The 15,212-nt window shown below is 38.1% G+C and overlaps 1 protein-coding gene across 2 annotated transcripts; it reads left to right on the forward strand.

Annotated features, from left to right (window-relative positions):
• The first annotated feature begins 10,920 nt into the window (after positions 1-10,920).
• On the forward strand, positions 10,921-13,192 carry LOC122080163 (acetylglutamate kinase-like). Of its 2 annotated transcripts, XM_042647174.1 has the most exons (3): positions 10,921-11,248; positions 11,505-11,586; positions 11,720-13,192. In XM_042647174.1, exon 3 carries the CDS (start codon positions 11,900-11,902, stop codon positions 12,971-12,973), a length of 1,074 nt encoding a protein of 357 aa, XP_042503108.1. In that variant the 5' UTR covers positions 10,921-11,248; positions 11,505-11,586; positions 11,720-11,899; the 3' UTR covers positions 12,974-13,192. The 2 variants fall into 2 exon arrangements, with proteins under 2 accessions (XP_042503108.1, XP_042503037.1); XM_042647103.1 differs by lacking the exon at positions 11,505-11,586.
• Positions 13,193-15,212: the final 2,020 nt, after the last annotated feature.

Below are 15,212 nucleotides of genomic sequence, written 5' to 3' on the forward strand. Positions count from 1 at the left end.
AGAAGGCAATTAGAGTTTAGGTGGAAGTTCTTGATCGAGTGGTGGAGGGTAATTAGGGGTTGCAAGGGGATGGGGATGCAGAGGGTAGTCAAGGACTTTGGGCTGGGGTGGGGGCTGCTAGTAGGAAGGGGAAGGAGATGTGGGGCTGGGAGGGGATTCCAAGGAGGGAAAGGCACAGGATTGATCATGGGTGAAATTGAAAATATATTCAGCTCTAAGTTGAATTAAGGGAAATTTATAGCGCCACCCCCTAGAGAATGCCACTATTAGATAGATACTCCCTACATAATTCCAAATTATGCTCACACCCCTATCGTCAGTCTCTGTTACATAATATACCTTAAATGTTAACATCAACTGATATATCTTTTCTAAATACCAAAATACCCTTCTAAAAAGTGAAGTACCTAATATACCCTCTTTTAACCCACTAACCCCATCACAACTAAACTCCATCTCTCCTCTTCCAACACATGAACTCTATTTCGACCTCCTTTCCCCTTTTTTTCTTTTTCTTTTTTTTTAAATCAAGTTGCAGATCCAAAAGGACTACCTTGCGGGAGTATAGAAGTTGGACAAGGGTGGGCTGGTCTGCCCAAGGTCACAAAAATAAGGAAGGGGCAAGGGGGTTGCTGGCCATAAGGGATTGTAACCGGTTGCGCTAAAGCTCCTCTTAACCCCCTAACCCCCGTCACTTACCCTCCATCATCTTCATCCCCAAACCTTGGCAGGTTGTATGGATGCACCCACTACTTTCTTCAGGAAATGATTTTTGTCTAGTCATTAGAATGTTACTGATATCTGTAATGGACTTTTGGGTGGGTTTGTAGTGATCATTACTGGATGCATTGTGGTGGAGCTAGGGGCAGTGATTATTTGTGAGTATTGGTCTCAATAAGCTTGTATGATGATCCACTTGAGCTAACACAGCTTCATAGAGGGTGTGGTATTTGGGGGATCATATTTACAACTCTTTTTCAAAGAAAGCTTGTGTTGATGAGGGATATGTAGATGGGAGGCCTTATGGGTTGTTCATGGGCGGTGGTGGGAAGCTTTTGGCTACTCACATTATTCATATTCTGGTGATTGTTGGGTGGATGAGTGCCACAATGGGTCCTCTATTTTATGGGCTCAATCTATTGAAGCTATCAAGGATTTCTACAGAGGATGAGATGGCTAGAATGGATCTGACTCGGCATGGTGACTTCGCTTATGCATATCACGATAGCGATGATCAATGGATGAAGAGAAACAATTCAAGTAGAGTTTTGCGTTATACAAATGGGGGGGGGAATGAACATTTTCCTTTCCAAAGGGATTGAATATGTGGAATAGCAACTTCTGCAAGAATCTGATTGAAAGAGGCGAACCTGGAAGGTATTCTACAAGAGATTTTGAAGCATACATTTGTCCTAAAAATTGAACTCTGTATCACAATGGCCAACCTAGTAATGATGTGGTGTATCATTATCGTTCCTAACTAATACAAACTAACCAAATTTTCCAAAATCTTGTATATTTCCTCTATCCCAGGATGCATCTTAATAGCAAAGTAAAACTAATGGACTTGGTTATCAATCTCAATCCAGTTGCATCCTGTTTTTGTTACTCTCTACTCTTGCAACATCTTCCTCACTTTGTTGGAAATTAAGTTTCAAACTATGGTCAAAATAGTCTTTTCAAAATGGTCTTTTTGAAATTCAGCTTTCCCCCTCAAAAGCCTCTCTTCTTAGTTTTTCTATTTTGTCTTTAACACTTATGAGTTGTGAATGAGCTAAGGACAACTCACAAAGTTGAGTCCCACATTGGTTTGGGATGAAATAAAACTTGAGCATATATATAGGATTGTATCTTAAGGGTGCAAGCCCATTGGAGAGGTACTCTCCCTTGTCATGTGTGTGGGAGTTCTTGGGCCCAATCAATGTACATACATATGTACATGCACCTGTACGTATAGAGATTCAAGTACCTTTCCCATACAAAAATTCACAATGTACCATTTCCATACAGAGTCACATATGTATATGTATGGGTACTTGTACGAGTTTACCCATTCCTATTCTATAAATAGAGAACACTAGTCTCTGTTTGTAGTAACAAAAAAAATTCCTAACATAAATGGACTTTGTATGGAATATATACTATTATACTATGAGGTTATCTTAAGCCTTCTATTCTCTGCAAGTGCTCTGTTTACTGGTTTCTATTTTTGTCCACTGTTTTCCTTTGAGGTTCTGAGTATTACCTTCAGACATACCTGTTGAAATTGATTATTTGAGTGCATCTTAATCGATTTGAGAGTTGTTTTATCTTGGAGGTGAGAACGTACGGCCTATTGTTGTATGGTTGTCCTTGTTGGCAACCCAACCAACATGGCAGTGATGATGTGGCCAGTTTGGGTGACATGACCAAAAGTGATGACATGGCAACATTGGGTGTCACCGATGAAATAACATAGCCATATTATGTTAACGGAGTGGTTTGATTCATCCATGGTAGGTGGTGCGGGTTTTTGGGTCAAAATTATCGGTCTATTTTTACTCGAGGGCATTTTTGGTAATGATAATGATATTTTTGGAAGGTCATTTCTGATGAAAAGATAGATTGTAATTTACCTAGTCCTGTACATTTGATTTCATTGCATTCTGATACTATATGAAGAAGTTATGACATTTGTGACAGTTGAGGGTAATTTAAGCATTGAAGACGATTTTTTTAAAAGAATTATTCTCCATGTAATGATACGACAAAAATCCGATCTTTCCAACAGTTTGATTTCATCGCGTTTGATTCGTATAAGGAAGATGCGTCATTAGAAAGGTCTAGGAGCATTTTGATTACATGGTTGAGTCAGATGATCGGGTCTTCTAGAAATCATAAAGCATCTAGTCGCGGTTCCTAAGCATTTTGTTTTATCTCGATTGGATATTATGAAAAAGTTACATGTGTTTCCGTGAAGCCGGTTTGAAAATCCAAACCGGAAAATCAACAGATGCTTCGGTGTTGGGTGGATTTTTAGATTTTAATTTTGAAATTTCAAGGGCTTTTGTGAAATTTTTAGATTTTGAAGGTCTGAGTTGCTAAGGGTTTTTTGGCATTAGAAATATGAAGGTAGGGGCTCATTATAATAAACAGACTTTAGGGATGCAATATGGACGATCCAATTCGACCACGTATGCTCAATGCTCATCAAAGGTTCCTGAATATTGGTGCGGATCTAACGGTAGAGATGCTTTGCAAGGCCCCCATTGGTGTAGTGTATTGGTTATGATAGTTTGGCGCTACACTGTATCGCATAAGCTACTGTGTATCCACATGCATTAGCACAAGAGCTAAGATACTAATCCATGTGATCTGGATTGTCTAGATTTGGAGATCCAGATCTTACAGTTGAGAAGTACCTCACCTTTTGGAACAAAGCCGACAGCATACCGTAAATGCGCTTGCCAGCCAATCTGTGATCGACAACGCGTCTGACGTTGTCAGCACTTACGTCATGAGGACGTCATCAAGATTATAATCCTATGGTTATGATTTCTTGTCTGTTATTTAATCTGACGATCAGATTATTAGATACTCTTTGATGAGATCTACGGCCAGATTTGCCCCCTATTGCGCACCTGCAGGCGTAGCCTCCGCCAACCTCTGAAGATTTCATTTTAGTGTTCTGGTTGGCCCAACTTCAAATGGCCATACTTTCTAACCCTAACTTCAAATGAGTCCATCAAGTTGTTACTTCTTCTTTTTTTCAAGCTCTACATAATGGAAGCAAGAAAAATGAGTTTTGAGTGAAGGAAGGCTATCTCTTTGTTGTTCTTGAATGAACATGAATACTTGATGATAATTGTTCTTAGGCCGTGAAAAGAGGTAAAAGAGGTGGTTGAAGTGTGTTAATGATACATTAACTCAAACCAAAGAGAAAGAAGAAAGCAAGGATGATTTGCTTATTTTGCTTTAAAGAGCAAGAACCAAGAAAGAGAAGGTGTGAGCAGTGGTAAGTTCCCAGTCATCCCACGCAATCAGTTGTGAGATTCCCTAACCTTTGATTTACATTATATGCATGTATGTATGTTAGGGTTGTTGTAGATGAATGTATGTATGCTAGGTTAGTTGCAGATGAACTGTAAGTATGCTAGCTAGTTGTGATGTAAATGCTAGGCAGCTTGATGTAAGGCATTGATATAAGCCCAATTTAATTATATTCTTTATTAGTGCTTAGTGAGTGTAGCATTGGGAGTGGGTGCTCCTGTGTATGGGTGCTACAATTGTACTGGCACTGCTATGCCATCTCAGCTTTGGCTTGAGAAAATTGGGTGTGGGTGCTCCCGACTTGGTTGCAGTCAAAAGTAGTGTATTGAGTAGGTACAAAGCTTTTATAGGGCTACTCTGGGGATGTAGGAAATTGCGAACCTCGTAAAAATCCTATGTTGTGGGTGTGTTTCTTATTTGCATTATATATATTGAAGTGCGTGAAATGCGAATGGGTATGCACACTTAGAAGTGCTTATGAGAGGCTGAGTGTATATACGACTATGTACAAACAAAGACAGGTACAGGGACAGGTGTATCAGGGTTTTCCATGTCGAATACTGGACAAGTTTTGGGGAACAGAATTAGACTCACTGATTCACCCCCTCTCAGTGACTCCGGATAACAACATGGTCAACACAGTTGCATATAAATCTTTTGAATGTGCATACATGATATGGGATGCTCTATCCAAGAAGTATACTTTTGAGGATTCAGTGAGCAGTAAGTATGTGGTGTCCAACTTTCTGAATTTTGTTATGTCTGATGGAGAGGACATCTCCTCCCAGATTGACAAATATCAGGTATTTGTTGGGAGGCAGCAAAGGAGAATATAATTCTTCGACCCATTTGTCACTGTTCATTGTTGAGAAATTCCCTTTTCTTGGAACCCATTTACGGTAAACATGAAGCACAAGAGAAAGGAGTGGACCTTTGAATAAGTAGTAGTCGAATCAAAATAAAGAAATGAACCGTGCAAAAGATAAGGTTGTTGAGACTCCCAAACTCAAAGCAAATTTGATTGAAACAGGGAAGCAAAGAAGCTCCGAGAAGAGCCTTCATGTTTAGAAGGACAAATCTTTCAAGAAAAAGAAAGGTAATTGCTTACTTTGTGGAAAACCAGGTCATTTCAAGAAAGATTGTAGGAGCAAAAACAAAGGGTTTGAAAAGGCTAAAATCAATCTCATTGAAAGTGAGATTTTTATGGCAATGATAATAGAGGTTAATATGGTTGAAAAAACCAATAAATCGGGTACTTTATACTGGTGCTACAAGGCTCATTAGTGGAGATCGAAGTTCTTTTTCTAAATACTCTGTTACAAAAACTGACGACAAGATCTTCTTGGGAAATTCCCAAACTTCAAATGTGATTGGAAAATGTCAAGTAACAATAAAACTTACTTCTAGAAAGACACTTGTTTTGAAAAAATGCACTCCATGTTCCGGATATAAAGCAAAATCTGATTTCAGGGCTACTTCTAAACAAGGCCGGGTTGAAGTTATCTTTCGAGTCGGATAAAGTTATATTGTTAAAGAATAATGTATTTGTGGGCAAAGGCTATTTGAGTGATAGTTTATTTATATTAAGTGTATCTGAAATTATTAATGAAATGTCAAGTTATTCTGTTTACTTTGTTGACTCCTATATCTATGGCATGGTAGACTAGGATATTGTAGTGCTCCTTATATTTCTAAAATTTGCAAATTAGGATTTCTTAAAAATAAAATTAAGCCTACTCTAGACCAATCTCCCACTTGTATAGAATAGTGTCCACGTTTATCAAAAGACCTCATAAATCTGTTGTTGGGCAAAGTGGTTTACTAAACTTAATACATATTAATTTAAGTGATTTTAAGTAATATGAATCAAGGGGTGGTAAAAAAATATATTATGACTTTTATTGATGATTACTCAAGATTTACCATGTTGTTTTTACTTAATTCAAAAGATGAAGTAGGAAATGCATCCATATCATATAAAAGTGAAGTTGAAAATCAACTGAGAAAGAAAATTAAAAGACTTAGGGCTGATAGAGGTTCAAAATATTTTAGCATATATGAAATTTGTGAAAATCATGGTATAATTCATTAAATTACAGCCCCTTATCAACTCGAATTAAATGGTATAGCCGAAAGAAAGAACCGAACATTAAAAGAGATGACAAATTCTATGTTAAATAGTTCAGGTTTACTGCTTGATATGTGATGTGAAACAATTCTATCTACTTGCTATATTTAACTAAGATACCCCATGAGAAGACTGGTATGCTATCATTTCAATTGTGGTATAATAGAAAACCTAGTGTTGATTATAAGTATGGGGTTGCTTATGTAAAGTGGCAATTACTAGACCAAAGAAAAGAAAACTAGGGCGAATGACTTTTGATTGTGTGTTCATTGGATATGCAAAGCATAGTTATGCATATCGTTGTATGGTTCTCAAAACCATAGATGATGTGTGTAAAGAAAATAATATAGTGGAATCCAGGGATGTTGAATTTCTTGAGAATATTTTTCCTTTTAAGTCTAGCTTACAATTAAGTAAGGAAAATGTTGATGACTAAGTTTTTAAATGTCAAAAGAACCTGATCCTATATCTAATCAAAATGGAGCAGTCACCAAAGAAAAGTAAGAGACAAAAGAAATTTACTTACTCAAAAGATGATTGGCTTGTCTATCTTATAGACAATGATCATTTACATATAAAGAGATCATAACATCTCAAGATAAGTATTCAGAAAGAAACTATAAAAAGTGAAATAGATTCCATTTTATCCATTCATACTTGTTTGCAGTAGGGTTTAAATGTTAGACACGAATAGATATTTCAAAAGAAATTGAAACCGGATGGACCACTTGATAAATTTAAAGCTAGACTTGTCAAAGTTTTGATAAAAAAATATATATTATTTTGATACTTTCACTTTGATTGCTAGAACTGCTACAATACGATTAATGATAGATTGGCTTTTATCTACAATTTGGTAATACACCAAATGGATGTGAAGACAACATTTTTAAATGGTCACTTAGAAGAAGAAATATATATCAAACAACCTGAAGGGTATATAGTAATTGAAAAAGAACAAAAAGTTTGTAAACTTGTAAAAACATGGATAGAAATAAACACCAAAACAATGGCATACTAAACTTAATATAGTGTTAATATCAAATGGATTTGTTGTGAAAGATGTTTATAGTAAATTTCATCAGGTAAATGTGTATTTATACTTCTTTACATGGAAGGCATGTTAATTATGGGTACAAATTTGGCTATAGTTATGCAAACTAAAAACCTGTTGATGTCCAATTTCGATACAAAAGACTTGGGTGAGGTTGATGTCATTCTTGGTATCAAGATAATCAGGAAAGAAAGGGTGATAATCTTGTCTCAAGCACATTATGTGGAAAATATGCTTAAAAAGTATAATTATTATGACTCACCAAAGATTAAGACACTTTAAGAGGTGAGATGCCATTTACAGAAGTATTTGGATGAACCAATAAATCAAAAGAAATACTCACAAGTTATTGGTTCTGTTTTCATATTTGATGAATTGTACCAGACCTGATATAATATTAGCAGTTGGAAAGTTGAGTCAACACACTCACAATCCAAGTAAAGGGCATTGGCATGCCCTACACAGACTAATGAGATATCTAAAGGGTACATAAATTATGGTCTTCATTACAGTGGGTGATCTTGCTATTTTTGAAGACTATTATGATGCTACTTGGATATCAGATACAAATGAATCATTAACAACTAATGGATACATGTTTACACTATGCGGTGGAGCAGTTTCATGGAAATCAGTTAAACAATCCTGTGGTACAGGATCCACTATGAACGCAGAATTTATCACTTTGGAACTGAAGCTGAGTGGCTCAGAAATCTAATGGTGAGATATTCCATTGTGACCAAAATCGGTGCCTTCTATATCACTTCATTGTTATAGTTAGGCAGCTATAGCTAAAGCAAAAAGGATAGTATATAATAGAAAAATAAGACATATTTGTTTTAGACATAATCTAGTAAGGCAATACATAAATGAAAGGATAATAACTATAGATTTTGTGGAATCAGAAAGTGATTTGGCCAATATATTCAAAAAACCAATGCTTACTAAGATATTACGTGATTCATATAAAGGAATGAGCTTAAGGCTTGTGTCATATGTCATGTGATGAACACCCAACCTATGTGATGAGGTAAAATCTTGAATTAAGTTCAAAAGGCACAAACGAAATCACTAGATGACCTGCTTAGTACTACTATTTAATTGTCATTCTGGCTAGATATAAAACAATACCACCACAAAGAAAAGATGATGAATACAAACTCTTAAGTATGCCGAATCTCATGAACTGTGGGATTTGTTAACTATGGTGCACATTATGGGCTATCTAAATGGTGTAGAAGGTGTGACCGTCTACCAATGAGAATTTTAAAGGCAATTTTAAACATCCATGAGACCGAGATAGGGGACAATGCCGATAAAAAGTCCAATATTGTTAAAGGTTGTCTTGAAAGTCGACTAGTAGGATATGGTGGTGACCTAGCCAACTACACAGATGAAGAAAGTTCAAGAAGTCTGACTCAGTTGTACTCTGTAGCGTAGTTCATCAGACCTAGTATAGTTCAAGTCCTGAAGACACCTGAAACGATATGTCCTACTATATTTAATAACTCAGTTATTTTGTTTTCGATTTTATTGATATTTTGAAACTTGTGGGGAATTGTTGGAAATTAAGTTTCAAATATGATCAAAATATCTTTTCAAAATGGTCTTTTTAAAATCAGCTTTCCCCCTCAAAAGTTCTCTTCCTACTTTTCCTATTTTGTCTTTAGCACTTGTGGAGTGTGAATGAGCTAAAGACAACTTACAAAGTTTAGTCTCATTTTGGTTTGGGATGAAAGAAAACTTGAGCATGAATATAAGATTGTATCTTAAGGGTGCAAGCCCTTTGGAGAGGTACTCTCCCTTGTCATGTGTGTGTGGGGCTTCTTAGGGTGCTTTTGAATCGAGCGCGTCGAGCCAAGTCAAGCCGGGCCAGGCTGTGGCCGAGGTCAGGGTCGGGTATGGGTGGTTCAAAGAACCTACTTTTTACTAGTTATAACTTTTGGCTCCACAATTTTTCCTAGGGGACACATTGGTATATGTACCCAATCAATCTACATAAGTATGTACATGCACCTATACATATAGAGATTCATGTACCCTTCCCATACAGAGGGTCACAATGTACCCTTCCAACATAGAGGTCACATCTGTATATGTATGGGTACCTGTATAGGTTTACCGTTCGTATTCTATAAATAGAGAACACTAGTCTTTGTAAAATTTCCTAACGTATATGGACTTTGTACGAAATATGTATGTTACACTGTGGGGTTGTCTTAAGCATTCTGTTCTCTACAAGTGCTCTGTTTATTGGTTTCTATTCTGTCCACTATTTTCCTTTAGTTTCTGAATATTGCCTTCGGACATATCTGTTGGAATCGATTATGGAGTGCACCTAAATCGATTTGAGAGTTGTTTTATTTTGGAGGTGAGAATGTACGGTTAGCCTAGTTGCATAAAAATATATGGGCCTTAAATACCTTAAGGAGAGTATACATACTATACGACTCATCTCTACTTAACTGGGACGATTTTCGCTACAGTTTCAGAGGATCAATTGAACAAGTAAGTCATCTTTTACTTGTAATTATATTTCCATTTATATAATTGTTGTCTTATACCTATTGCTTGGACTCTATTACTTACACACTTTCTTCATCTCTTTTTTTTTTTGGTAACCAAGATGTTTGGGCAAGCTTATGCGACCTCGACTAATCCTCGAGGAGACTAGCGCAGCAACCATCACCACGATCTCCACTTAAATCGTAGATGACATGTGGGGAATCAAATTTGGGACCGTGCGCCTATCCACACAATCCCCAATTCGCCCTAACCATTTGGGCAACCCATGGATGGGTTTCCTCATCTGTTTCCAATTCCTTGCCTCACTATAAATATTGGCCAACATCACAAAACTTGGAAATTCAGCCAAATCCATACAACCTTGAATCTTATAACCATTAAGCAAAGAACCCCAAACAACTTCATAAGGTTCAATACCCATCCTTCGAATAACTTCTATGGTTTTTATTAAAGCAACCATCTCGACCAAGAAGGTCTACCAGACATCCATAGTGCCCACGCGCAAGGGATGGAGCACGAATGGAGCTCAGTTTGCAAGAATGGAGCAATGGAAGGGGCACTCGCATGGGAGGGAGCACGGTCACCTATGTGCAAGGATGGAGCACGCTCAACGGTTGCGTAGGGATGGAGAAGGGATTCAACTCCTCTGTTTTCCACGGTGAATATGTGTTTTTGACAAAAGGGTAAAACTGTCATTTCAATTCCTCACTTAACAGAGACTGATGATAGGGAATGTAAATTTAATTTGGAATTATGCAGGAGTGTCTCTCTAAGAGTGACATTCTCTATGGAATGACGCTGTAATTTTCTCTTGAATTAATTAACGAAGGAACCTTAATCATCATATTTCAAACATGAGGTATCCAAATTGTAGTTTTCTCGAACATTAGGCAGTTCAGCTGTAATTTTTCAGTATGAAAAAAAAGAAAAGATTTAAGGAGAATTGATTTTTTTTTCTCTTAGAAGGCCACACGGGCTACAGAAGACAGCCGCCACGCGGGCTACAAGAGGGATTGGAGGGTCTAAAGAAGAGTGAGGGAGCGGATCCTAGCAGAAGAGAAGAGTCTGTTTGGGTATTGTCCTGTGAAAATTTCACGTTGAAGCGTCGACAATGGGATTCGAACCCGAGACTTGGTTCTTTACGAAGCGATGCTGCAAGTGATTACAGTAATAGACAACCAAAAAGTTTATAAATGGAAAGGGGGAGAGAGAGAAAGGATCCTCACGAAGAACCCAAACTCATTATATTGGACATTATTGCAACTTAAGAGATTCCTTTCGCATCAGATTCTGAAGTTACTGCGAAATAAGCAATCTCACCCATTCAATTTCACCCTAGTACGCAGAATAAGTTTGGCTTAGTTTGGCCCCCACCGTTCTAATGCCCTGTCCTCTACAATCCCACATAGTATAAGTTGGACTCGCGTTTCTCTCCAAGTCTGTCACGGTGAGCTCGACTACTACTGCAGAAACCAACCTCTCCCATAGCCGGCAGTTCTGCAAGAAATCAGGTTTGAGATTTCCTCCATCTTTTCTATCTATGTGATTCTTAATCTCTCTAGTTCTTGCTGCTTTATACCTTAAGAAGATGAATTCCGTGATAGTTTTTGCTGCCAAATGGTTATGCTTGAAACTGACAATGGGGCAAGTGGGGTTCTGCTGATATACCCACTTTTTGCTCGCATCAAAATTTTGAAATGAGTGATCATGATTTTGTGACCACTGAGGTAGTCGAATTGATAAAGATTCTGTTTCACTGAAATTTAGAGAACCCGGGCACTGGTCACACCTTGAGTCCTTGACTGCAAAAACCTTTTTTAGTACATCCAGTTGGAAACAAATAAAGAAGGTAATAGAAATGGGCTCTGTTCTGTTAAATCTTGTATGCGATTTCAGGATCATATGGACTGTTCTGGACTTCTGTTAAATCTTTTGTCTTCTCATTGTCATTTGTGATTAAAAATTCTTTTGTCATGATACAGGTTTGATGAGGCTGACGCTCTAGTCCACCAAGGTCTAACTAATCACCACTTCTCATCCTTGCCAGCCTCCTGTCCCTCTCAACCTTGATCGGGCTCTCTCTCTCTGCGAGTAATTCAACAAACACATTGTGGGCTATAGTCTAAACAGAGCAGAGAGCAGTCATAGGAAGAAAAGTAAAGATGTTCACAACAAACCCACGGACTATCTCCTTTTCTCCTTCCATTTCCAAAGCCCTCAAAATCCCAAACCCTAAAACTCTCCCCTTCCAACACACTCTCCTCACCCGAACTAGAAACCAACCCGCCTCTCAACTTCTTACTGTTCCACTCATCAAATCATCACTTTCAACTACAGAACCAACAACCACGCCAACATCCACTACTTCACTTACATCTCAAACCCCAGCTCACATCCGAGTTGATATCCTCTCAGAATCCCTTCCATTCATTCAAAAATTTAGAGGCAAAACCATTGTTGTCAAATATGGAGGCGCAGCAATGAAATCCCAAACCCTTCAAGCCTCAGTCATCAATGATCTTGTCCTTCTCTCCTGTGTCGGCCTCCGCCCCGTCTTTGTCCATGGCGGAGGCCCTGAAATCAACTCCTGGCTCGGCAAACTCGGCCTCCAACCTAATTTCCTTAATGGCCTCCGAGTCACTGACTCGTCCACTATGGAAATTGTTGAAATGGTCCTTGTGGGAAAAGTCAATAAGCACTTAGTTTCCCTCATCAACAAGGCTGGCGCCACCGCTGTTGGCCTATCGGGCAAAGACGGCCGCCTTTTGATGGCTCGACCAAATGCCAAATCTGCCGAGCTCGGCTTTGTTGGTGATATTGCCCGGGTGGACCCCTCCATCCTCCGGCCACTTATTGCCAATGATCACATCCCCGTTATTGCCTCCGTTGCTGCCGACGATGATGGACAGGCATATAACATTAATGCTGACACGGTGGCTGGGGAATTGGCAGCAGCACTAGGGGCAGAGAAGCTGATTCTGTTGACTGATGTTGCCGGAATTTTGGAAGATAAGGAGAATCCGAAGAGTTTGGTGAAGGAGATTGATATCAAAGGAGTGAGGAAGATGGTGGAAGAGGGGAAGATTGCTGGTGGGATGATTCCAAAGGTGAACTGTTGTGTTCGGTCGCTGGCACAGGGAGTCAAGACAGCGAGTATCATTGATGGTAGAAAACCACATTCACTGCTTCTTGAGATCCTAACTGATGAAGGAGCTGGAACGATGATCACCGGGTAATGGGAGGGCCGCTAATCAAATGGTGACAGAGAAGTGCAAGTGTAATGAGGTCGTAGTGATGTTTGTATTCGTATCTCTTCCTTTTTTGGGTGGAAAATAATGTTATGTCAACTTGCTATTAAAGGAGTGTCTGCCTGTTTGTCCTGCCTTTCAAATCAAATCTTTTTTGGTTTTTTTTTCTTTTCTTGGGAAATAACTTCAATATTATATTGTTTTCAATGATGGGACACATAATAAATATAACACAAATGATAAATAATTATTTCTTAATACAGATAATTACAGATTAGATAATGCATATTAAGTAGAGTTTATTCAATAAGTATTCTATAAACTTGTAGTCAAATTAGATAATTTTGAAGTGAATATATTGGTATCTGAATCTATGTACAATATTTAATATATGGATCAATATTTGAATAAATAAATACTAATCCAGATAAAATCCTAAGTTTCAAGATATCCATTGACATCTCTAGGTATTTTCTCCCTGAAATTGGTTTAGTTGTATGTGTTTCTTGATTACAGGGTAAATTTGACCAAAAAAAAAAAATTCAGACCACTGACGATCTACTCAGTGCTCTAGATTTCCCCCTCTACATTTTGATAGCAGGCAAGAATTGGCAACAGAGACTTGGATGATCCTAGGGTCATTGTCTAGGTCCTTGAACTCACAAGGCATCTGGTGGAGTAACTAAGCATAAGATTTCGTTGATTCCAATGCTTCCGTGCCCGAGTCTGATTGATGAAGATTTTACCCCTCTAGATCTTAGTAGATCTGAGACCTTTCCCAAATAAAGGAGTTTTGATCCTGCTTCGAACTGAGTATGAATGAAGTTTGGATTTGCACTTCCCACACATTGGTGGCTAACTGTAATTTGTAGTGCAATGGTTGAGAAGCATGGCGGACTTGTGATCATTTCATGTGATCAAGTGTGAGAATTATCAGTCTTTTGGAAACAATGAATAAAGGATCTGATTAATATGAAAAAGCTTAGTTTAGTGATATTAAATCTATACAACTGTACACAAGAAGTCCTATGGGTCACAGACCTATATCCTTGCCCAAAAGCTTCAACTGGCTTCTCCTTGAATTTTGGTTCACACCATAGTGCAATTAATTATGTTGGACCTAAATCTTCACTGCAAATCTCATTTCTGCTAGCATTTTGGTGTGGTGATGAAAATGAAATATTGTTTTGGAAATTTTGGTCTATTCATTGATTTAGTTATGTACTTTAATATGTGTGAGAGTGTGTGTGTTTTTTGTTTGTGACATGGACATGTGTATGGAAGTGCATCTATATATGTGTACTTAAGGGATTGTTGATTTATTCTTGTTGGAATATGTACCACGATAGGGGAGTGTCCCCATCGTGACATGGTTATCTTAATTACTTCTAAGTTAGATTAGATTGTTTACTTTCCTAGTAAGACTAGATCTCTAGTTTCCTAAATTAGAGTTAGGCTAGGATTGTCTTTCCCATTCCTCCTATGATTGTACTTGGATCTGCTTATTATAAATATATATGATGGAGAGAGAGTGCCAGAGACACATCGGCTGCTCCTCTCCCTTCCGTTCGCTTCTTCTACCCTAATCCTTTGTCTCTCTTCTTTCTTCTTTCTTCTTCTTTGATTCTGGTTCTCAAATTTCTACAATTCTGCACAGCCATGGACCCATCTTATTTCTGAGGTTGATTTAACTTTGGTTATTCGATGGTTATCTTCTAACAGAGAAGTACCTTGGAAGCTGGTGCGTCTGTTTTGGGGAGTTAGGTTTCTATGCAAGCAGGGGAACATCTTGTTTTCTTGGCAGCCTAGAAGTGCTAATTCCTTGGCAGGTGCTTTAGCTCAAAGTGAGGTTAGGAGGTAGACTTTCATTGGAAGAGATTCATATTTGAGAGGTGGGGGCATTAGTGACAATACAAACAGATGGGGCAGATTTATATTTTTTTTGTCTGGTTTTATGCTCATGTATATCCTATCTGCATTTAAAGCTTTCTTGGCCATGTTCCCAATGCAATTGTCACTTTATTCCCCCCCCCCCCGGGGGGCCCTAAGAAAAAAAAAAAAGGATTTATGTGTGGGGGATTCAATACAGAATGGATCTTCACTTCCTCTACTTTCAAAACCCTGTGCAAGTATATGGAGGATTTAATCACTGTTAGAGAATTTAAGGATATCAAAATCAACCATTAATTTCTCATAAGAGGAAACCTTCAACGTACTACCACAATAT

The sequence above is a fragment of the Macadamia integrifolia genome, chromosome 1, assembly GCF_013358625.1.
Source record: "Macadamia integrifolia cultivar HAES 741 chromosome 1, SCU_Mint_v3, whole genome shotgun sequence".
Classification (NCBI taxonomy): domain Eukaryota; kingdom Viridiplantae; phylum Streptophyta; class Magnoliopsida; order Proteales; family Proteaceae; genus Macadamia; species Macadamia integrifolia.

Excerpts from the sequence above, each read along its gene's own strand:
- LOC122080163 (XM_042647174.1), top strand. The coding sequence starts at position 11,900 with ATGTTCACAACAAACCCACGGACTATCTCCTTTTCTCCTTCCATTTCC.